Below are 24298 nucleotides of genomic sequence, written 5' to 3' on the forward strand. Positions count from 1 at the left end.
TTGCCCTCTATGGTGTCGGCAACAGGGACTATTTCTTAGGCAGATTGCCCTCTATGGCAACAGGGACTATTTCTTAGGCAGATTGCCCTCTATGGCAACAGGGACTATTTCTTAGGCAGATTGCCCTCTATGGCAACAGGGACTATTTCTTAGGCAGATTGCCCTCTATGGCAACAGGGACTATTTCTTAGGCAGATTGCCCTCTATGGCAACAGGGACTATTTCTTAGGCAGATTGCCCTCTATGGCAACAGGGACTATTTCTTAGGCAGATTGCCCTCTATGGCAACAGGGACTATTTCTTAGGCAGATTTCCCTCTATGGCAACAGGGACTATTTCTTAGGCAGATTGCCCTCTATGGCAACAGGGACTATTTCTTAGGCAGATTGCCCTCTATGGCAACAGGGACTATTTCGTAGGCAGATTGCCCTCTATGGCAACAGGGACTATTTCTTAGGCAGATTGCCCTCTATGGCAACAGGGACTATTTCTTAGGCAGATTGCCCTCTATGGTGTCGGCAACAGGGACTATTTCTTAGGCAGATTGCCCTCTATGGCAACAGGGACTATTTCTTAGGCAGATTGCCCTCTATGGTGTCGTCAACAGGGACTATTTCTTAGGCAGATTGCCCTCTATGGCAACAGGGACTATTTCTTAGGCAGATTGCCCTCTATGGCAACAGGGACTATTTCTTAGGCAGATTGCCCTCTATGGTGTCGGCAACAGGGACTATTTCTTAGGCAGATTGCCCTCTATGGCAACAGGGACTATTTCTTAGGCAGATTGCCCTCTATGGCAACAGGGACTATTTCTTAAGCTGATTGCCCTCTATGGCAACAGGGACTATTTCTTAGGCAGATTGCCCTCTGTGGTGTCGGCAACAGGGACTATTTCTTAGGCAGATTGCCCTCTATGGTGTCGGCAATAGGGACTATTTCTTAGGCAGATTGCCCTCTATGGCAACAGGGACTATTTCTTAGGCAGATTGCCCTCTATGGCAACAGGGACTATTTCTTAGGCAGATTGCCCTCTATGGCAACAGGGACTATTTCTTAGGCAGATTGCCCTCTATGGCAACAGGGACTATTTCTTAGGCAGATTGCCCTCTATGGCAACAGGGACTATTTCTTAGGCAGATTGCCCTCTATGGTGTCGGCAACAGGGACTATTTCTTAGGCAGATTGCCGTCTATGGTCTCAGCAACAGGGACTATTTCTTAGGCAGATTGCCCTCTATGGTCTCAGCAAAAGGGACTATTTCTTAGGCAGATTGCCCTCTATGGTGTCGGCAACAGGGACTATTTCTTAGGCAGATTGCCGTCTATGGTCTAAACAACAGGGACTATTTCTTAGGCAGATTGCCGTCTATGGTCTCAGCAACAGGGACTATTTCTTAGGCAGATTGCCGTCTATGGTGTCGGCAACAGGGACTATTTCTTAGGCAGATTGCCGTCTATGGTCTCAGCAACAGGGACTATTTCTTAGGCAGATTGCCCTCTATGGCAACAGGGACTATTTCTTAGGCAGATTGCCCTCTATGGCAACAGGGACTATTTCTTAGGCAGATTGCCCTCTATGGTGTCAGCAACAGGGACTATTTCTTAGGCAGATTGCCCTCTATGGCAACAGGGACTATTTCTTAGGCAGATTGCCCTCTATGGCAACAGGGACTATTTCTTAGGCAGATTGCCCTCTATGGTGTCGGCAACAGGGACTATTTCTTAGGCAGATTGCCCTCTATGGCAACAGGGACTATTTCTTAGGCAGATTGCCCTCTATGGCAACAGGGACTATTTCTTAGGCAGATTGCCCTCTATGGCAACAGGGACTATTTCTTAGGCAGATTGCCCTATATGGCAACAGGGACTATTTCTTAGGCAGATTGCCCTCTATGGTGTCGGCAACAGGGACTATTTCTTAGGCAGATTGCCCTCTATGGCAACAGGGACTATTTCTTAGGCAGATTGCCCTCTATGGTCTCAGCAACAGGGACTATTTCTTAGGCAGATTGCCCTCTATGGTCTCAGCAACAGGGACTATTTCTTAGGCAGATTGCCCTCTATGGTCTCAGCAACAGGGACTATTTCTTAGGCAGATTGCCCTCTATGGTGTCGGCAACAGGGACTATTTCTTAGGCAGATTGCCCTCTATGGCAACAGGGACTATTTCTTAGGCAGATTGCCCTCTATGGCAACAGGGACTATTTCTTAGGCAGATTGCCCTCTATGGTGTCGGCAACAGGGACTATTTCTTAGGCAGATTGCCCTCTATGGCAACAGGGACTATTTCTTAGGCAGATTGCCCTCTATGGCAACAGGGACTTTTTCTTAGGCAGATTGCCCTCTATGGTGTCGGCAACAGGGACTATTTCTTAGGCAGATTGCCCTCTATGGCAACAGGGACTATTTCTTAGGCAGATTGCCCTCTATGGCAACAGGGACTATTTCTTAGGCAGATTGCCCTCTATGGTGTCGGCAACAGGGACTATTTCTTAGGCAGATTGCCCTCTATGGCAACAGGGACTATTTCTTAGGCAGATTGCCCTCTGTGGTGTCGGCAACAGGGACTATTTCTTAGGCAGATTGCCGTCTATGGTCTCAGCAACAGGGACTATTTCTTAGGCACATTGCCCTCTATGGTGTCGGCAACAGGGACTATTTCTTATGAGCCACAACTGATTTAATCCAAAGATCTGATACAATCCTGAAGCAAAGGAAGAAGAAAGAGGGCCTGTAGCTGCAGGACGTTTCTTATCATAAATGACTTCTGATATAAATGAGTTCCGATTAAAGGGGAACGCCGTTTTTTTTCCATTGGCTCCTTGATTTTCTGTTATTCCATTATGTTCTACTCTCCCATCTGAGTTTAATTCAATTCAATTCAGTTTATTTTTATAGCGCCAAATTCACAACACATGTCATCTCAAGGCACTTTACAGTTCAACCAGATCATACAGTCAAATTGATACAAAGTTTTCTATCTAAGGAAAACCAGCTGATTGCATCGACTCATTGACTCTTCAGCAATCCCTCACACTAAGCATGCTTGTAGCGACAGTGGAGAAGAAAAACTCCCTTTGAACAGGAAGAAACCTCCAGCAGAACCAGGCTCAGTGTGAGCGGCCATCTGCTGAGGCCCACTGGGGTTCAAGGAGACAGAAGCAGACATAGAAAAAGAAGCATAGATACAAAAGGCAACTGTCAACCAGCTCCACAGGCGGCCCCGTCCAGGAAACACACAGCCAGGCAGACGAGCTCCGAGCCAGCTCCCATGTCAGAGGAAACTAGTTTAGTGTCATTTGGAGCCGTTCTGAAGATATTCCGTTAGGTTATATCCAGTATCGTCTTCCTATGGGCAACGACTTGAAGGCACAAACTAAACTGTTCATCATTTATTCTTTATGGAACGCCAGCATTCAGAACATGGAGGCCAATCACTGTCCCCCAGAATAGATTTTTTCTATTTATATCTTTTAAAAACGAAGCGGCGCGTGTATGACATCATCCGCGCAGTGGACTGTAGTAGTGACAAGCAGCCCGGGCCACAGGCGGCTACACTCTACCCCTTCTATTCATTCTAGCTCATCTGAATCGTTCATCTGGAGAGCGAGATCATCAGTGGTAGCAGCACTAGACATCTTCCAGGCATGTGAGGAAAACTAGCAGCTGTTCAGCGGACAGGAAGAATGAACGGTAGCCGGCGCGCTACCATTCATACACACAGAATAAATTATTAAAGAGAAGCACCATCTCCTGGTCAGACCCTGGAATTCAGTGAAAGGACAGAGTTACTCCAGTGCTTTGAAATGGGTATCTGACTGGCGTTTGACTCGGAAGGGTCATCTTCAATGGCTGCTACTGTATTTATCAGGTTCCTCTCCTGTGGAACCAACTACAGGGCTTCACTCTAACACCCTGTCTACTTTTAAGGCTAGGCTTAAAACTTTCCTTTTTGATAAAGCTTCTAGTTAGAGTGGCTCAGGTTATCCTGAGCTATCTCTATAGTTCTGCTGCTATAGGCTTAGACTGCTGGAGGACATAGGGACCCCTTTTTCATCATTCTGCTTCATTCTATCTGATCTTCCATTCTGTTGTATTTTCTACTTCAACCCCTAACTTAATGCTCTCTCTGCTTTTTGCTACACCTGGTCTGATCATTATTAGCTGTGACAGCATCCTGCTTCTATGTTCCTTTTCTACGTCTCCTTCGTTCTCTTTAAACCCTCAGTTGACCTTAGCAGAAGGTTGCTCACACTGAGCCTGGTTCTGGTTCTGCTGGAGGTTTCTTCCTGTTCAAAGGGAGTTTTTCCTCTCCACTGTTGGTGCATGCATGGTCAGTGTGAGGGATGACCATGCATCTCTAAATGCTCATCCAGGAGGAGTGAAGCCTAAAAAAGTCAATGAGTCGATGCAATCAGCTGGTTTTCCTTAGATAGAAAACTTTGAATCAATCTGACTGGATGATCTGGGTGAACTGGAAAGTGACCTGAGATGACATGATGTGAATTGGAGCTATAGAAATAAACTGAATAGAAGTTGTGGCTAGAAATTAACTTACATAAATTGAAATATTTGCAGGTTAGATTAGTCTTTTCTTCAAAGTGTAACAAGCTGAAGAAGTACGGATTGAGTGATTCAAATTAAACTTTCATAGATCTAAAAGTCCATCAGGAGCAGCTGTAGCCACCAGAACAACGTTCAGCAGCTTTTTATCCTTAGATCGTGTTTTGGTCCAAAGAAAGAACTTTTAGAAGCTCTAACTCCATCAGTTTAGACACATCCTCTACAGATCCTGGAGTCATGAACCCAACCTGTGTGAAAGAGCCCATAACCCCAATCTGAGAAGTTCCTGCTCCAGAAGGAGGCGGGGCTCTGGAACAAGCTGGACTCCAACAGTTAGCCAATCAGGAACCAGAGTCTCCTCTGACTGATCTGAGCCTTGGCGAGGAATTCCTGCCTCTGTTGATGCTGAGGTGGAAAACTCTGCTCGCTGACTCATGCAGCTGAGCGTGTGTGTGTGTGTGTGTGTGTGTGTGTGTGTGTGGACAGCGGTGGGGTATAAACACCACACCCTGTTCAGTCCTGGATCATAACGGAGCTGCTGCTTCTCTACAGGTAGGACTGCGTCTCGTCTTCTGCTTTTCTGTGAAACTTCAGCTCGTTTCTCAGGATTTCTCTCTGAATCTTTTTCATTAACCTGTAGAGTTGATCCTTCACCAGTTAATCAACCAGAGCGTGGATCTGTGACCTTTCACTCTGAAAAATGTGTCTGTGAAGACCTTCAAAATAAGAGTCTGAATCTTTCTCATCAACATGAAGGATTTAATCTGAAGATAGATAATCTGTCACAGAGTATATATGTAATCTGTTCTTAGCGGAGGGTTGAATGTAGACAAAAAGTTTTAAAAGTGCTCCTTTTAAGAGCTCACTAAGCAGGAGAGAGAAGGTGCTTTTAGGTTTAAATGAGAGAAAAATGTTTCTGCCTGGATTAAAAATGCAGAGTGAATAAACTTCTGCTCAGCCGTTTGTCTCGTTTCCAGACGGAAGGATGATCCAATCTGATCGCTGCAGAAAGGCAGGCGAGGCCTTTAAGCGGTCGGAGCTGCAGCTCGGTTACTGAGTGATGACGCTTCCTGCTGGACGTTTACAGATTGTTTCATGGTCAAAGGTGTCTGCTAACATTCCTGCAGCTCACTGCTTCTTATCTGCAGACACACCTTCAATAAATAAAACCCAGGGCGACCCTGTACCATGTGGATGTCTGAATGTAGAGTAAAGCGCTCGGTTTTCATCTTATAGCTGCACAGTTCACCATCAGCTGGACTCCTCTGGTCTCCATCATTGAATTATCTGGAATCTCTTCCTGTTTTCCAGCTCCTCACCATCATGCTTTTTATAGAAGATGTTTGAGTTTGGAAAACAAAAAGAAAACATAAAAAATGTGCAGAATGTGAGAAATTTTTCAAAAATGTTATGAAAAGAACATTTTCTGAGAATTTGAAAAATGTCAATTTTTCAAACTGATGTCTATTATGAATTGCTTTTCTGTTTTGAATTGAGATTTACGGATCCAATAGAAACGCATCGACCGATGCAATGCTGTTAGAAATAATAGAAATAAGCCCCTCATTCCAGGTGATTGTAGAACACAATATTAAAAGACTGTAAAACAAAAATTAGAACAATAACATCTTTAAAAAAACTGAAAAACAAAATTTCAGTAACTTAAATATATATAATAGAAAAAAATAAAATATCTGAGAAAACAGTTACATTTTTTTAATCAAAATTGATTGCATTTATTTTCCAATTCAATATAAAAAATCTGTAAGAAACAGTTTAAAATCTGTAAAACAAGTTTTTCAAAAAATGTTATTTGAAAGATTATATTTTAGAAGATAGAATATGTAAAATATAAAAATATATATATATATATATTCAAAGTTTGAGAAAATATATTTTGAAAAACCAAAATCTGAGAGAAAAAGCAAAGTTAGTCCCAAAACATTTTCTGAATAATATTTTTGTAGGTTGTAAGTTGTATTTCTGGATACAAAATCAAAATTAAAGCAATAATTATGGAACAAAGTTCACTCCATACGTTTAAAGGGCAGATTAGCCTTAAACTGTTTCCACTTTAACACCAGAGAAAAGATCGTTCAGGTTCAGCTCCAGGCAGACAGGGAGAAAAGATGGACCCAACACTGAAGAAATAGAAGTCAAACATCCAAAACATGAAGAAAAAGAGAAACTAGGAGAGACATGATGGAATGACAGGAGGAACAAACTGAGACCGAACAACTAAAGGGAGGAAATGCTGCAGACAGGAGATGAGGGTCTGCAGCACGATAACCAGAGACGCTCTGATGGAGGGAAATCAAACACAGACCAAAGGGAATTAAACATAAAGGGGACTAAAATACAAAGATAAAAATAGAAAAACAGGAAGTAAAGAAAACCTGAGAGGGATAGAAACAGGAATACAAAACTAAAACTAAAACAGCGAACTCTGAAGCTAAAGACTAAAGCTGAAGGACCTGATCTGGTGGGTGGGGCTAGTTTTTGCCTCTGAGGGGCCAAAATCATTTTTAGCTCTCAGTGGTCTAGCCTCCATCAGTGCCCCAGGCCCTAGAACTGGCGGGCCAATCACAACGCAGAGATGTGTTTTGAATTTTTGGATGCAAAGTTGAGAGGACCTCGGAAACCAGCGGAGCTCCGAGGCTAAGCCGGGCGTACACTGGGCGATTTTTCAGGTGATTTTCCAGTCGTGCGAGAATGTTTTGACCGGGCCGGCCTTCAGCCTGATCGTGGGTTGTGAGTCGGGTAGTGTACATTAGAGACTGACATTTTTTTGGGAATCCCACGGGTCACGGGATTCCCGTGGGATTCCCGAGGGATGGGAGTCAGTATTAGTAACGATCACGGGATTGGGACGGTACAGGATTAAACATTAACGGGAGCAGACGGGAGCGGGAGCAAACCAATAATAACTAAAAAAAAAACTAGGATCGATGCCAAAAAATAAAAGAAAATAGAAAGAAAAAAAAATCCAGTACTGGCGCCGCCATTTTGTAGTTTTTTTCCTTGAAGCCTACACTATAATGCGAGTCAAAAAAACTACACGACCCAAAAACCAACAGTGCTTCTGCTCTGAGTTTTTCACCCGCGCTCAAAAAAAAAAAAAACAAGAATGGGAGTGGTGCAGGAGCGGGAGTCATTCTGAATGGGAGCGGGAGTAATTTCACCAGGAGTGGGACGGGACAGGATTTAGATTTCTACTCTGGCCCGGGATCGTCACGGGACACAATTTTTTTCTGTGGGAGTGGGACGGGACAGGAGTGAAAATCCACTCCCGTGTCAGTCTCTAGTGTACATGGGATTATGAGCGGCGATCAGCCTCTCACGACCGCCTCCTGGTCTGGAATCGGGAGGTTGGGATCTTCTCCCAATCGTCGTGAGTAAATCGCTCAGTGGGCAAACAAGGATTCTTCTTCTTCCTCTCAGATGTAAACCCATTATATATTACCTTGAAAAGCTTTTTTGATTAAGATGTTTTTCTTTAAATTCCATTTCTGAAATGCATTTTCTTCACATTTCCTGTTTGAAAAGCGTTCTTTACTTTCAATAATACTGAAATAAATTTCTCTCCATAAATATATATATACAAACTGCCCCCATACTTTTTTTTCAGTTTTGATCAATCACATAGTGTTAAGTAGACGTTTGCAAATCTGCCTCCCAGTATTTAGCATTTTCTGATGATCAGCATATGTTTACTTATGAATGAAGGCAAACAGGCTAAATGTTTACGCCTCCCATTGCACTTATTTTATTAAGCTTTCAGCTCGCTATCAAGTTTCTCCTGCTTTTATGAATGCAAAGATTAGTCGACCAAAGTGTGCTAATTAGCTACATGAAACAAAGTCCAACACATGAGGACACATGAGGACAACGTGTCCTAAAAGCAGATTGTGTTTCTATGGATCAGAGTCTGTTGTGTTCAGAAGCTTGAAGTCTCTGCAGGTTGTCGGCTAACCTCGTCTCAGGTTGTAACCATCGGTTCTGTGCTGTGCAGGTGAATCCATCATGGCGCTGGTGTCAGAGTTCCTGGGTCAGCTGACTCTGTCGTATGGAGGGGTGAGAATCATGTTTGGTTTGGTAAAATCAGCCTGTGAGATGTAGCCAGACAGGATCCAACCATTTTCTCTGTTTATTTCTCTGTTTATGACACACCTGAAGTTCTTTGAATTTATCAAACAACCTCAAATTTGATCTAAAATATTTGTTAATGACAGAAAAATGAAACAATCGAGTAACGTGTGAGAACTTCTATGAAGAGACAAACCCCTGACTAAAAGCTTCCCTCTGAAGGTTTAATAATTCAGCCCTGCATGTTTCTTTATGTCTTTATGATGAAAACTTAAAAGATTCATACTGCAGTCTGAAAATGGACAGTAACAGAAAAAGTTGCTAGATTTGGCGCTTTTTTTAAATAAAAGTAGAGACACATCTAATATTATAAGCATTCTGATAGCATTTTAATGAAAGTTTTTTTTTTAATCAAAAACACTATTGTGCACAAATATTGTGCTGTATTAATTAATTTAAAAAACATCCACTGGACTTTGTTTCCAGGTTTGCAGACGTTTCGCTTCCCATCCAGGAAGCTTTTTCATTTCAAAATAAATCGTTTTAATTCATTTTGAACTGAAAAATCTTCCTGTATGGAAAGAAAAATGTCTTCAAACCTGGAATCAAAGTCCAGAGGATTTTTTTGTTACTTTTTTGAAACGTCTCTGAGCTGGATGACCGAGACTCTTCATCAGAATAGCTGTATCAACCATGTTAAAGGAGTTTTATGGGGCCCCCAGGAACTAGGGGCCCCAGGCAGCTGCCTAGTTTTGCCTGAAGGTAAATCCGGCCCTGGCGTGGTCTGACCCCGCCCCTTTCTGTTTCCTGCAGGTTTATGTGCTTAAATCAGACAGCATTTATTTCTCCTTGCAAAGGAGAACAAAATCTTTTTCTGCCAGATTAAAGTTTCACTAAGTCCCTAAAAACAAAGAGAAGAGCTTTGAGGTCTGAATCAGCAAACTACAGGAAGAGATCAAGACTTGATCGGTTTCCTGTAGCGTTCAGGTCGGGTCAGCAGAGGGTCTGACGTCCAGAATCTAAGCCCAGAAAGCTACATGGGAGACGGGTAGACCTGCTCCAGAACCAACATGGTTTCTAATCTCACATCAGACCAGTTCCCCGCAACAACTGCTTCCAGATAAAACGTTCTTTTTCTTACGGATGTCTTTGTTTTTATAGATAAGATCCACAGAAGCTTCTTTTCTTAAACTGTTTCTCTGTCTGCTGCAGGAAGAGCAGACAAAGTTCCCCACCGTGGTGCCGGCTAAAGACTTTGACCCGGGTCAGGACGCCGCCAGGATTGAAACGGCCATTAAGACCAAAGGTGAGGATTTCAGGAGAGCAGAAACCGAGGAGCCCATGAGCCAGGCATATCCTCCTTCCTGCAGGCCATCAAAGTAAAAATGCTTCTCATTCCATCAGCCTGATCTGACCTTTTCCTTTCAGGAGTGGATGAACAGACCATCATCGACATCCTGACCAGACGGAGCTACGAGCAGCGCAGAGAGATTGCCTTTGAGTACGAACGCATCGCTAAGAAGGTAGAAAACTGATTCCAGAGAAAGAAATGAGAAAGAAAACATGTTTAAAAGCTCTGATTCTAGTCTTTTTAACCAATAACTTCTGTCAGTAACCATCAGTGGTCCTTTGATTACAGACAAAATGGTTTCCTGTAGCTCAGATCAAACCATCCGGTCCTGATCCACACGCTTCACATCAGAATTCAAATGTTCTGTTCATCATGTTGATATGCCTTTTGTTGAGCAGTATCATGTAGACGTGTCTCAGGTCAATCACTGACTAAACTCTTCCTCTTGTGTTTAAAGTCTCTTTACTTCATTAGGGGACTGATGGCCCTCAGTGTCTTTGGCCCCTATTTGGCCCCTATTAGTCATCTATTTGGTCCCTCTTTAGCCTCTGTGTTTGAATGCAAAGAGAGGACCACTAAAGCCAGGCGTACACTCTGTGATTTTTTTCAGTCGTACAGTGTGAGCTCACAGCTCACGATTAATATTCAGCCCGACGCTCTGATGCAATCTACCTGCTCACGTCTATAAACCAGGTGGGACTCAGCTCCGCAGTGAGATGGCGCTACTCAGACTCGTCTATCTGGAAGCCAAACCAGTAGCAGAGGAACATGAAGCTCACTAGAGTGAAACGCGCTGCCTTGGATATTTGGGCAATTTAGTGCTGAAAGCCCTAAAAAGAAAAGGAGACGACGTATTTGGACAAAGACATGGCTGAGCTAACGTGGCTACTACGGTCTGACAGTTTGACAGAAAGAACTCCATTTCACTCATTGCCCCCCCGCCATGCTGCTGGGTTTACATCTGAGAGGAAGAAGAAGAAGAATCCTTGTTTGCGCCCTGAGTGATCTGCCCACGATGGTTGGGAGAAAATTAAAAATTTTTGATTTTCTCCCAAACTCACGATTCCTGATGGGGAGGTGGTCGTGAGAGGCTGATCGCTGCTCATAACCCCCTGTACACTATATGACTCATGACGCACGATCAGGCTGAAGGTCGAACGAAAGATTCTCACACGGCTGGAAAATCACCTCGAAAATCGCACAGTTTAAGCCGCACTTTAAAGGTTTAATGGATGATCTTCACAATTTTTTTTGAAAAGACCTGCGCTCTCCATTTAGAGAGGGAATGCGTGCGAGGCGTGCACGAGCCCTTTCCTCCTCGTGCACACTCTGTTTAAAAGTTGCTGTTGCATCACTCATACAAACTTACTACCAAAAAGACGAACTGCAATGTTTCCACTGTCAGAATGATTGAAAGTTAGGAGGACCACTTATTTGATGACCCACCCAGAAAAAGAACATCCTCCACTATAGCTTTAAATCTCATAACTGCGTGAAATATTCTGTGAATCGGCGCCCCCTGTAGGCCGTGTAAAGAACTGAATATAACTGCGTCTGCTGATGTCTTTCAGGATCTGAATGCTGCCCTGAAGGGGGCGCTCTCCGGCTCTCTGGAATCTCTGATGTTGGGTCTGATGAAGAGCACCGCCCAGTTTGATGCATCGGAGCTAAAATCCTCCATGAAGGTCAGAGTCCTGCATCTGGACAGACCAGCAGGTGGCGCTGCTCGTGTTAAAGTGATTTAGAATCTCTGGGCATCAGAAAGATCAAGTCAAACTGTATCATCCCACTAAAACTGGGCTCCTTGTAAAGCCAGCCGTAGGAACCTTGCAATGATCGCGGTTCAAGGATCCTTCCAGGAATGAAACGTTCAGCTGCATGAAGCCAGGCGCTGCAAACTGGATGGAAACCAGTAGAATGAAAGGTTCCCACCAGCAGCCTGAGCAGGTTCTCCTCAAGGTGTTTTAATGGCGGTTTCTGGCTCTGCAGGGTCTGGGAACCGATGAGGAGGCCCTGATCGAGCTCGTCTGCTCCAGAAACAACGAAGAACTGACAGAGATCAAGAAGGTTTACAGAGAGAGTGAGTCATGGAGACGTTTTAAGTTTTTAGAGGGAAAAGGAGAAGCAACTAAATATCTGTTTCTGATTCCTCCAAAAATCTTTAGAATGAGAAATATTCAGATCATTGAGGTTTCAGTCAGACCTTTTCTAAAGGATGTGATGGACCATCTGTCCTCAGCCTCTGATGTTCTAACATCTTTAATAGTTGGTTTATATTGAACTTTCTCCTCTCTGCAGTGTTTAAGAAGGAGCTGGAGAAGGACATCACAGGAGACACGTCTGGGAACTTTGAAAAGCTGCTGCTGGCTCTGGTTCAGGTACCACAAAACCAAGACAGGGACTCTGGTCCAGGTGTTCATGTATACCAGCAGGTTTCCCTCTGCAGCGTCTTTACTCACCAGGTTCTCTCAGGAGACCACTATGACTCAGTGTGTGACTGAATGAATGTAGTGGAAAGCGCTTTGGTCAAGTCTCCTGACTTGAATAAAGGCGCTTTATAAGTACAGGACATTTACCATTTATGATTCCTCCTCAGAAGATTCTTAATGGTCTATACTGGAGGTCACGGATTAGCGGACTGGACCGTGGTCCGAATCCAGATCCACCTGCTGGCTAATCCGGACCCAACCTGATTTAAAACATTTATAAATCCCTGCATGTTGTCTAATTTCCCTTGCGCCTCTTCTGCTGTTAATACGGTAAAGCCCTGGGGAGCGTCCGGCTCCAGGCTGCACATGATCCAAATGAGCCAATGAGCTGTCAGTCTGGGTTGCTGCTGCTGCTACTTTTAGACACAGCAGGCAAACCTGTGGCAAGCCGGGCGATGGGAAAGAAGGAGAAGACTGAGAGTACTACGTTTCCCAGCAGGCAGTGGGGCAGAACCACAGCTGATCAATGCTTCAATAAAAAATGTAAAAACTTGCTGTAGTTTGTTGTTGATGAGCAGCAGGGGGCAGCAGAGGCTGAATGAAGGGTGAAGTTATGCCTACTGAGGGCTTTACATCATCCTCACTGTCTAACAACTAAAACCACTTCTAATTTTTCTAATTAGGCCCGAGCAGCGAAGGCTGCAAGAGCCTATTGTATTTCGAAAGTTTCTTTTTATTATTCTTTTCTCACTTCGAACGCATTTTACGGAGACTTCGCATATTCAAAAACTCAGGAAAACGTGGCAGTAAATTGTCCCCCGCGTGAAATAGCCGGACTGTAATGGAATCCAAAATGGCCGCCCCCAAATTACGCCACAGCGCCACCTAACGTGAGTTGGGGGAAACTGTAAGTCACAGAGATTTGAACTTTGGCACCCAGGTAGATCTCATCAAATCATGAAAAAAAGTCTCTTGGAGGTATGCCCTAAAACCCACAGGAAGTCAGCCATTTTGGCTCAAAGTGCGATTTTTGGCCATTTTTCATTTTCGCTCATGTCGAACTTTAACGAACTCCTCCTAGGGATTATGAGCTATCGGCTTCAAACTCGGTCATTATGCAGTTAAGGCATTGGAGATTAAAAGTTATCAAAGGTTTTCGTTTTTGAGCATGTTTAAGGGGTCCCCAGGGGCCCCAAAGTTAGGGTACTTTTGAAGAATTTCAAAGTGGAATAACTTTTACAAAAAAAGTTCAAATCAAACCAAGTTTGGCAGTAAGGAGCCCCTTTGGGTGCTTGACCATAATGGATGGTCAAATGATGACATCATCTAAGCCCCGCCCCCTAAGGGAAGAAAGTAACTTTTTTCACTTGGGAGGGTCCCTTTCAGTCATTTTAAACACCAGCACCTTGAAACTTTGTCAGATGATAGAAAACATGTTGGTCTAACTTCGTTTAAAGCACAGAGAGTCTGAGTTAAATGGTGTTGCCGTGGCGCCATGGCGAAGTGAGGCGTTTCGCCATGAAAATACGATTGGCTCTCATTTCCTCATTAATAATCAGATCTGCACCAAAATCACAAGAGATGATCCTAGTCCAACTCCAAACAGGAATCCAGAGCAATATTTTGTGGGCGGGGCTTAATTTTCCTACAGCGCCCCCTAGAAATAACAAACTTCAGACAACCAGCCCCAAGCCGTTTTTAGTCCAAGAATATTGAAACTTTGAACACATTTGCATCTCATCAGGCCCTAACTAAACGCCTCTTGGAGCCATGGTCTAAACCCCACCGGAAGTCGGCCATTTTGAATTACATTTTACCCTGTTGTGAAATCACGGACCTCTGTTCAAAAATTTTTATAAAATCAGCCTTTTATCCAAATAAGCTAAAACTTTCAAAATACGTTCTTTACAAAGCCTGCTGTGAGCTGGTTACAATAGCAAAGCGCTTCTTTAAAGTCCGTCACTCTGATTTTTCAAAAGTTTGCGTTCTCGCCTAATAGTTGGTCAAGTGGACAGATAATGCCAGGAAATAATTCAGCCCCTAGTCATGCTTGTTCCTAGGATAATGAAACTTGGCACACATCTGTATGAGCTCTCCACCTACAAAAAGTTTCATTGGAGCCATGGTCTAAACCTCTCATGAAATCGGCCATTTTGAATCAAACGGCACCCTTATGAAAATAGAATCACTATGTTAAAATATTTCTAAAAAATCAGTCGTTTTGCCAAAAGAGCTAGGACTTTTGGAATATATTTCTCTATTCGCTACTTGTTTGATGGTAAACACAGCATAGCTCTCTTTAAAAGTCCGTCACTCTGATTTCTCAAAAGTTTGTGTTAAGAGGAAATTGTTGTATCTCAAAAAGTTTTATAGCAACCCTAGCCAAATTTGGAACAGTTATTTATCCTTTGATTATAGAAAAGACTGCCAAGTGTGGCGTGAATCCATGCATGTGTGAGTATCTTATGGGGTTTTCAACTGCTGCAGTATATGGCATTCAAGTTTAAAGATTTTTCTTTCTTTAAATTATTTAATAAATCATCTAAAAAAAATCTAGGACATGCAAGATGTGTTCCTTGACATTTGTGATTTTTTTTCGGGATTTTATTGCAAACTATGGATTTTTAATGATTTTTTTTTGTTTTGAGTAGAGTCGGCCATTTTGAATTACATTTTACCCTGTTGTGAAATCACGGACCTCTTTTCAAAAAATTGTATAAAATCAGCCTTTTATCCAAATGAGCTAAAACTTTCAAAATACGTTCTTTACAAAGCCTGCTGTAAGCTGGTTACAATAGCAAAGCGCTTCTTTAAAGTCCGTCACTCTGATTTTTCAAAAGTTTGTGTTAACAGGAAATTGTTGTATCTCAAAAAGTTTTATAGCAATCCTAGCCAAATTTGGAACAGTTATTTATCCTTTGATTATAGAAAAGACTGCCAAGTTTGGCATGAATCTATGCATGTTTGAGCATCTTATGGGGTTTTCAACTGCCGCAGTATATGGCATTCAAGTTTAAAGATTTTTCTTTCTTTAAATTATTTAATAAATCATCTAAAAAAAATCTAGGACATGCAAGATGTGTTCCTTGACATTTGTGATTTTTTCGAGATTTTATTGCAAACTATGGATTTTTAATGATTTTTTTTGTTTTGAGTAGGGTGTATTACCGCTAACCCAGGAGTTTGGCGGTGCTGTTTCTCCATCTTTTGAACATATACTTTTGACCCACCTCCTGAGATGGCCGCAGCATCTATCTCACAGATGAGATTCATCCCAGATATTATATTTTATCCCTAGTTTAACCCTTCCTGACCAAAGCTGTGGTTTTCTCCGGCTGGTCCAGAGGTGAAGCGTGGCTGAAGAGCAGGAGCATAGGCTGGGAAGGAGCGTGGAGGTGGAGGTTGCTTGGTTCCCGCGGTCGCAACATACCAGGCGGTGCGAGCTGCGAGGGCCGCTCAATGCCACTTGTGGCTTTAATTTAGATTTTATTTTAATTTACTGCCCTCTGTCTGTGATGGCAGGTGATTTATAAAATATGTGAATCAGGAAATTGTCTATATACCAAACTGAACGATTGTTGCTCTCTACTTCAAAAAACACTGTAGATTTTAAAATGGAAAAATTCTCTATTTAATTTTTAATTTTAAATTGTTTTAAAATAACAGATTATAATTAAAAATGTCTCTGGACCTTTAATGGTTGATGATTTCCTTTATTTTGACCCCGCTGATTATTAATTGGTGACCCGTGACCTAAGTGGTTCTTAAGGTGGAACTTTAGTGAAAGAAACAAGGTAAAGATCAGGTGTCCCACTATAAAACATTATATATGAGCAACACTAAAGGTCTACGGACGCCAAGCTTCCAATCAAATCTAAATCCTGCCCACAAAGCGAAGCATTTCCCTCCTGGAGAACAAAGTTTGGTTCTATAAGCAAGAATGTTTTTATTACTGCTGTTCAAAAAAGACCAATATTTTCTAAATAAAACTGCTGCAGCTTTGGCTGTGCTTTACTCACCCAATTTTCATTTATATATTCAGAAACTAGAATGTGTTTGCTTTCAAATCATGCATGAAACATGTAGTTTGGACTAACAGTTCCTCAGTTATTTGCTTTTACATTAGGGAATAAAAACAGGTGAGAATTTCCTAAAATGAGTAAAAGCAAAGATGACAGGAAGAGACAAGAAAGGAGAGAAATGGAGGATCAGACTTGGTAGAAATCCCTGATTGGTATCATTATTGTTAGTCTTCCTGTGGGGTTATTTTTCTAAATGGGTCGTGTTTCTGCGAAGCACCGACAGAACCGAGAACTTCTGATTCTTTATTCTTTATTTCTCGAACCACAGACCAAAAGAGACGATCCGAGCAGCGTGGTGGACTACCAGAAGATCGACGATGACGCCAAGGTCAGCAACACTTACTACGAGGATTCATTTTATTATTATCATTTTTATTATTATTAGTAATAGTCTGATTATAATTAATATTACTAGTTTTAATGTTATTATTTCTACTATGATTTTAATGTTTAAAAGCATCATTTGTCATATCTAACTTTAACCTTCTGTCTCAGAGTCGGTTTTGACCCGTTTGGTTTTATTTGGACCCTCCATGTTTATCAGAGTCCGGTTCTGAGCCATTAAGTGGGAACATCTGTTTCTGTATTTCTATGCTTTCTGCTCAGGCTCTGTACAAAGCCGGCGTGAAGAGGAAGGGGACAGACGTGGCCACCTGGATCTCCATTATGTCCCAGAGGAGCATCCCTCACCTGCAGAAAGGTGAGGAGGATCATCTTTACCCTGCTGCCAACACCTGATGATGCAGATCTACATTTCTAATCTTTGTTCAGGGAATGGCCAGTGGCGTATCTAGATAACACAGTTCTGCTCGGTCCATGTGAGCGTTTGTCTTTTTTCAGCCTGAGGTTTTCTTCCTGTTCTGCGTTTCAGTGTTTGAGCGCTATAAGAGCTACAGTCCGTACGACATGAAGGAGAGCATCAGGAAGGAGGTGAAGGGCGACATGGAGAAGTCCTTCCTCACTCTGGGTATGTTTCAGCTTCAGTTCAGCTTCAGCTTCAGCTTCAGTTCAGCTTCAGTTCAGCTTCAGTTCAGCTTCAGCTTCAGCTTCAGTTCAGCTTCAGCTTCAGCTTCAGTTCAGCTTCAGTTCAGCTTCAGTTCAGTTTCAGCTTCAGCTTCAGTTCAGCTTCAGCTTCAGCTTCAGCTTCAGTTCAGCTTCAGTTCAGCTTCAGTTCAGCTTCAGCTTCAGTTCAGCTTCAGTTCAGCTTCGGCTTCAGTTCAGCTTCAGTTCAGCTTCAGCTCAGCTTCAGTTCAGCTTCAGTTCAGCTTCAGCTTCAGTTCAGCTTCAGTTCAGCTTCAGCTTCAGTTCAGCTTCAGTTCAGCTTCAGCTTCAGTTCAGCTTCAGTTCAGTTTCAGCTTCAGTTCAGCTTCAGTTCAGCTTCGGCTTCAGTTCAGCTTCAGTTCAGCTTCGGCTTCAGTTCAGCTTCAGTTCAGCTTCAGCTTCAGTTCAGCTTCAGTTCAGCTTCAGCTTCAGTTCAGCTTCAGTTCAGCTTCAGCTTCAGTTCAGCTTCAGTTCAGCTTCAGCTTCAGTTCAGCTTCAGTTCAGTTTCAGCTTCAGTTCAGCTTCAGTTCAGCTTCAGCTTCAGCTTCAGTTCAGCTTAAGTTCAGCTTCAGCTTCAGTTCAGCTTCAGTTCAGCTTCAGTTCAGTTTCAGCTTCAGTTCAGCTTCAGCTTCAGTTCAGCTTCAGTTCAGCTTCAGCTTCAGCTTCAGTTCAGCTTAAGCTTCAGTTCAGCTTCAGTTCAGCTTCAGTTCAGCTTCAGCTCAGCTTCAGTTCAGCTTCAGTTCAGCTTCGGCTTCAGCTTCGGCTTCAGTTCAGCTTCAGTTCAGCTTCAGTTCAGCTTCAGTTCAGCTTCAGTTCAGGTTCAGCTTCAGTTCAGCTTCAGTTCAGCTTCAGCTTCAGCTTCAGTTCAGCTTCAGTTCAGCTTCAGCTTCGGCTTCAGCTTCGGCTTCAGTTCAGCTTCAGTTCAGCTTCAGTTCAGCTTAAGCTCAGCTTCAGCTTCAGTTCAGCTTCAGTTCAGCTTCAGTTCAGTTTCAGCTTCAGCTTCAGTTCAGCTTCAGCTTCAGTTCAGCTTCAGTTCAGCTTCAGCTTCAGTTCAGCTTCAGTTCAGCTTCAGCTTCAGCTTCAGTTCAGCTTCAGTTCAGCTTCAGTTCAGCTTCAGCTCAGCTTCAGTTCAGCTTCAGTTCAGGTTCAGCTTCAGTTCAGCTTCAGTTCAGCTTCAGCTTCAGTTCAGCTTCAGCTCAGCTTCAGCTTCAGTTCAGCTTCAGTTCAGGTTCAGCTTCAGTTCAGCTTCAGTTCCGCTTCAGCTTCAGTTCAGCTTCAGTTCAGCTTCGGCTTCAGCTTCGGCTTCAGTTCAGCTTCAGTTCAGCTTCAGTTCAGCTTCAGCTTCAGTTCAGCTTCAGTTCAGTTTCAGCTTCAGCTTCAGTTCAGCTTCAGCTTCAGTTCAGCTTCAGTTCAGCTTCAGCTTCAGTTCAGCTTCAGCTTCAGTTCAGCTTCAGTTCAGCTTCGGTTCAGCTTCAGCTTCAGTTCAGCTTCAGTTTAGCTTCAGCTTCAGTTCAGCTTCAGCTTCAGTTCAGCTTCAGTTCAGCTTCAGTTTAGCTTCAGCTTCAGTTCAGCTTCAGTTCAGCTTCAGCTTCAGTTCAGCTTCAGTTCAGTTTCAGCTTCAGTTCAGCTTCAGTTCAGCTTCAGCTTCAGCTTCAGTTCAGCTTAAGTTCAGCTTCAGTTCAGTTTCAGCTTCAGTTCAGCTTCAGTTCAGCTTCAGTTCAGCTTCAGTTCAGCTTCAGTTCAGGTTCAGCTTCAGTTCAGCTTCAGTTCAGGTTCAGCTTCAGTTCAGCTTCAGTTCAGGTTCAGCTTCAGTTCAGCTTCAGTTCAGCTCAGCTTCAGTTCAGCTTCAGCTTCAGTTCAGCTTCAGCTTCAGTTCAGCTTCAGTTCAGCTTCAGCTTCAGTTCAGCTTCAGTTCAGTTTCAGTTCAGCTTCAGCTTCAGTTCAGCTTCAGTTCAGCTTCAGCTTCAGTTCAGCTTCAGTTCAGGTTCAGCTTCAGCTTCAGTTCAGCTTCAGTTCAGCTTCAGTTCAGCTTCAGCTTCAGTTCAGCTTCAGTTCAGTTTCAGCTTCAGTTCAGCTTCAGCTTCAGTTCAGCTTCAGCTTCAGTTCAGCTTCAGTTCAGCTTCAGCTTCAGTTCAGCTTCAGTTCAGCTTCAGCTTCAGCTTCAGTTCAGCTTCAGTTCAGCTTCAGCTTCAGTTCAGCTTCAGTTCAGCTTCAGTTCAGCTTCAGCTTCAGCTTCAGTTCAGCTTCAGTTCAGCTTCAGTTCAGCTTCAGCTCAGCTTCAGTTCAGCTTCAGTTCAGGTTCAGCTTCAGTTCAGCTTCAGTTCAGCTTCAGCTTCAGTTCAGGTTCAGCTTCAGTTCAGCTTCAGCTTCAGTTCAGCTTCAGTTCAGGTTCAGCTTCAGTTCAGCTTCAGTTCAGCTTCAGTTCAGCTTCAGTTCAGGTTCAGCTTCAGTTCAGCTTCAGTTCAGGTTCAGCTTCAGTTCAGCTTCAGTTCAGCTTCAGTTCAGGTTCAGCTTCAGTTCAGCTTCAGTTCAGCTTCAGTTCAGGTTCAGCTTCAGTTCAGCTTCAGTTCAGCTTCAGCTTCAGTTCAGCTTCAGCTTCAGTTCAGCTTCAGTTCAGCTTCAGCTTCAGTTCAGCTTCAGTTCAGGTTCAGCTTCAGTTCAGCTTCAGCTTCAGTTCAGCTTCAGTTCAGCTTCAGCTTCAGCTTCAGTTCAGCTTCAGTTCAGTTTCAGCTTCAGTTCAGCTTCAGCTTCAGTTCAGCTTCAGTTCAGCTTCAGTTCAGCTTCAGCTTCAGTTCAGCTTCAGTTCAGCTTCAGTTCAGCTTCAGTTCAGCTTCAGCTTCAGCTTCAGTTCAGCTTCAGTTCAGTTTCAGCTTCAGCTTCAGTTCAGCTTCAGTTCAGCTTCAGCTTCAGTTCAGCTTCAGTTCAGCTTCAGCTCAGCTTCAGTTCAGCTTCAGTTCAGGTTCAGCTTCAGTTCAGGTTCAGTTCAGCTTCAGCTTCAGCTTCAGTTCAGGTTCAGCTTCAGTTCAGCTTCAGTTCAGCTTCAGCTTCAGTTCAGCTTCAGTTCAGGTTCAGCTTCAGTTCAGCTTCAGTTCAGCTTCAGCTTCAGTTCAGCTTCAGCTTCAGTCAGAGAAAACTGGCTCAAACTGAATCACTTGCAGTAAATGAGAGTCCTGCCTTTTCAGTGGAGTGCTTCGAGAACCGCCAGCTGTACTTCGCCAACAGACTCTTTGAAGCCATGAAGGTAACGATGCGTTCTGTAGCACGCCGCGTTTCTGGACCTTTGTGATGATTGGCTGCTGCTTTTATCAGAACAAAGGAGCCAAGGAGAAGGTGGTGACCAGGATCATGGTGTCCCGCTGTGAAGTTGACCTAATGAAGATCAGGAGCGAGTTCAAGAGGCAGCACAAGAAGTCTCTATACCAGACCATCGCCGTAAGTCACTGCAGTGTCCCACACAAAGCCTGGCACAGTGAATGCATCACAGCAAGCAATGATTTTAGGGTTACATCAAACACTGCAGACGACATGGATCCAATCACCCGCTGATGGTGGCGAGCTCCTAAAGGGGAAGGATTAAATGCAGACTTCATTTGGTCGCCCTGTATTTGACGATAGAAACGCTGGATGACATCATCACCAAACTGGATGTCCTGTCAGGCTGCAGGAGATTCTCAGTCCTTCCAGTAGTTTTATTCGCTCTCTGTCGAAGCTGAGCAGGAGGATAGGAAGAAGAAACGTTGGGATTTTATAAAGACTTTTACAGGAACAGATCAAGAAAAATCAATATAATTCAGCCATTTAGTTCCAGTTGGTTTGATGAACGCACCGTTAGATGTTTACCATCCAGAGGAAAGAAGCAGCACTGCAAAGACACACAGAGACTGGATGAGCAGGACAGAGAATGAGGCTTTAGAGGGAAAATGCTGTTATTTTATGTGAGAAAACTCTTTCAGTTAAAACTGTTTTCATGATTTAATTTGCAATCTAAGGTGGGATGATGAGCAGCTTTGCAGAAAATCATTTCAAGGCGTAGTTGGAAACACTGCTAACATTAGCCCACCATGCTATCACCTAAACCACCTGCATTGCACCAATCAGGGACTTAACAGCAGGCAGTCAGGAAATATTGACACTTATGTAACTTTCTACCTATTGTTTAAAAGAGCAGGAAGTGATGGTTAACAAACCATGGCTAACTGCTAATGTTGCTAACGCTACATCTACATGAACCTGCATACATACAGTCAAAGCCTCCCGTTTGCCCTCAGGAAAATAAAGGGTTATGAAAAGGAGTTCTGTTTAATTTTGTTTCTCTAAAAAAATGATAAAAACAAACATTTAAAATCTATTTAAGAATGTTTGAGTAAAATACCAGTTTATGACTTAAAAATCATACTTGTTCTGAAGCAGCCAGCTATGTGTTCCAGTATCTTGACACCCATAAAGGCTTTAGTCCAAATCTGAATCCTCCTTTAGATCCACTCTGATAAAAGATGCTGAGAAACTAGTCCATGCATTTGTTACTTCAAGGCTGGACTATTGTAATTCTTTACTATCAGGAAGTCCACAAACTGTAGTTAAAAGCCTTCAGCTGATCCAAAATGCTGCAGCCAGAGTTCTAATGAAAATGAAAAAGAGAGATCATATCTCTCCTATCCTGGCTTCTCTTCATTTGCTTCCTGTTAAATCCAGAATAGAATTTAAAATCCTCCTTCTCACATATAAAGCCTTAAATGGCCAAGCTCCATCTGATATCAGAGATCTGATTGTTCCTTATGTTCCTAACAGAGCACTTCGCTCTCAATCTGCAGGTTTACTAGTGGTTCCTAGAATTTCTAAAAGTAGAATGGGAGGCAGATCTTTTAGTTCTCAGGCTCCTCTCCTGTGGAACCAACTACCAGTTTTAGTCCGTGAGGCAGACACCCTGTCTACTTTTAAGGCTAGGCTTAAAACTTTCCTTTTTGATAAAGCTTCTAGTTAGAGTGGCTCAGGTTATCCTGATCTATCTCTATAGATCTGCTGCTATAGGCTTAGACTGCTGGAGGACATAGGGACCCCTTTTTCATCATTCTGCTTCATTCTATCTCTATTCTCCCACTCTGCAGAATCTGTTAGTTCAATCTCTAACGTTCTGCTCTCTCTGCTTTTTCTCATAGTAGCTTAATCTGGTCTGTTCCTGTTTGGCTGTGACTCCATCCTGGAGAGAAATATCAGCTGTGCTGCTGCCATCAACACCTTTGTTTCTAGATGTTGGAGCTTGGCCTGTTTTCCAGTGTAGTCCTGTTTCTCTGACTGTGACTAACTGGATGTGCTCTCTTCATCCTCTGACATGGGAGCTGGCTCGGAGCTCGTCTGCCTGGCTGTGTGTTTCCTGGACGGGGCCGCCTGTGGAGCCGGTTGCAAGTTGCCTTTTGTATCTATGCTTCTTTTTCTATGTCTGCTTCTGTCTCCTTGAACCCCAGTGGGCCTCAGCAGATGGCCGCTCACACTGAGCCTGGTTCTGCTGGAGGTTTCTTCCTGTTCAAAGGGAGTTTTTCCTCTCCACTGTCGCTACAAGCATGCTTAGTGTGAGGGATTGCTGAAGAGTCAATGAGTCGATGCAATCAGCTGGTTTTCCTTAGATAGAAAACTTTGAATCAATCTGACTGGATGATCTGGTGAACTGGAAAGTGACCTGAGATGACATGATGTGAATTGGAGCTATAGAAATACACTGAATAGAATTTAATTGGTGGCCATTTCCAGCCTTTTTGTTTTGTTTTTAAGATGATTTAAATGTTATAAATTCATAATTTAACAGCATCAATTAGGTTCTTAGGGCTTAAGGATTGCAGTGGTCAGAGTTATCAATCAAATGAAAACATTCAGCTTGTTTCTGTATCTAAACTGATGGTTCTGTTTCAGGAACACACCAAAGGAGACTACCAGAAGGCCCTGCTGAGCCTCTGTGGAGGAGATGACTGAAAGTACTACGTTTCCCAGCAGGCAGTGCGGCAGAACCACAGCTGATCAACACTTCTTTATGTGACCTGTTGATGATGAATTCAGATTCTTCAATAAATATTGTAAAAACTTGCTGTAGTTTGTCGTTGATGAGCAGCAGGGGGCAGCAGAGGCACAGCAGACAGAATTCAGGGGGAATTCTGAATGAAGGGTGAAGTTATCGCCTACTGAGGGCTTTACATCATCCTCACTGTCTGACAACTAAAACCACTTCTAATTTTTTCTGGAACAGACTTTAATTTAGCGATGTATACAGTGTATTTATTTAAAGTTAAGACTAGTTTAAAGTTATCTTCATTGAAAAGTACAGAGCTTTTCCTTCAAAAATAAGGACATTTCAATGTGACCCCAAACTTTTGAACAGTAGTATATATATATATATAAAAATGTAAATCTAAAGTGATTTTTAAAGTAAAGAACAACAATCGTTCAGTTTGGTTTATAGATAATTTCCTGATTCCCATATTTTCTCAAACCCCTGAACTGATGGTTTGTTCTTTTCTTTCTTTTTTCTGTCTTAATGTTGGCAGTGGGCTTTAGGCTGCCCTGCAAGGCTTTAAACCTGGGTTTAACCAGAGACTAAGCCATTCTCAAGCACATATCAAGGAGCTCATTTTGAGCCTGGATCCAGATTTATTGTTGATTCTGTTCATGGTGGAGAATCCTGCTTCACAGCAGCAGGTTGAGCCAAACATCCTCTAAATGTTCAGGCTCCGCTCCGGTCCGGCCAGGTCAGGATCTGCT

The 24298-nt window shown here is 43.0% G+C and overlaps 1 protein-coding gene across 1 annotated transcript; it reads left to right on the top strand.

Moving 5' to 3' along the window:
- The first annotated feature begins 5016 nt into the window (after window positions 1-5016).
- On the top strand, window positions 5017-23626 carry LOC119796098 (annexin A2-like). The gene is made up of 13 exons (XM_038304502.1): window positions 5017-5114; window positions 8575-8636; window positions 9861-9954; window positions 10077-10171; window positions 11571-11684; window positions 11989-12079; window positions 12298-12377; window positions 16779-16838; window positions 17117-17210; window positions 17382-17477; window positions 20734-20792; window positions 20861-20983; window positions 23456-23626. Exons 2-13 carry the CDS (start codon window positions 8586-8588, stop codon window positions 23513-23515), a joined length of 1017 nt encoding a protein of 338 aa, XP_038160430.1. The 5' UTR covers window positions 5017-5114; window positions 8575-8585; the 3' UTR covers window positions 23516-23626.
- Window positions 23627-24298: the final 672 nt, after the last annotated feature.

The sequence above is a fragment of the Cyprinodon tularosa genome, unplaced genomic scaffold (assembly GCF_016077235.1).
Source record: "Cyprinodon tularosa strain WSP-4 unplaced genomic scaffold, ASM1607723v1 ctg534, whole genome shotgun sequence".
NCBI classification, from domain to species: Eukaryota; Metazoa; Chordata; class Actinopteri; order Cyprinodontiformes; family Cyprinodontidae; genus Cyprinodon; species Cyprinodon tularosa.

Coding starts and splice junctions, on each gene's coding strand:
- LOC119796098 (XM_038304502.1), top strand. CDS start 8,586: ATGGCGCTGGTGTCAGAGTTCCTGGGTCAGCTGACTCTGTCGTATGGA. Junction 10,172..11,570: donor ACGAACGCATCGCTAAGAAG/GTAGAAAACTGA, acceptor GATGTCTTTCAG/GATCTGAATGCTGCCCTGAA. Junction 17,478..20,733: donor GAAGTCCTTCCTCACTCTGG/GTATGTTTCAGC, acceptor CTGCCTTTTCAG/TGGAGTGCTTCGAGAACCGC.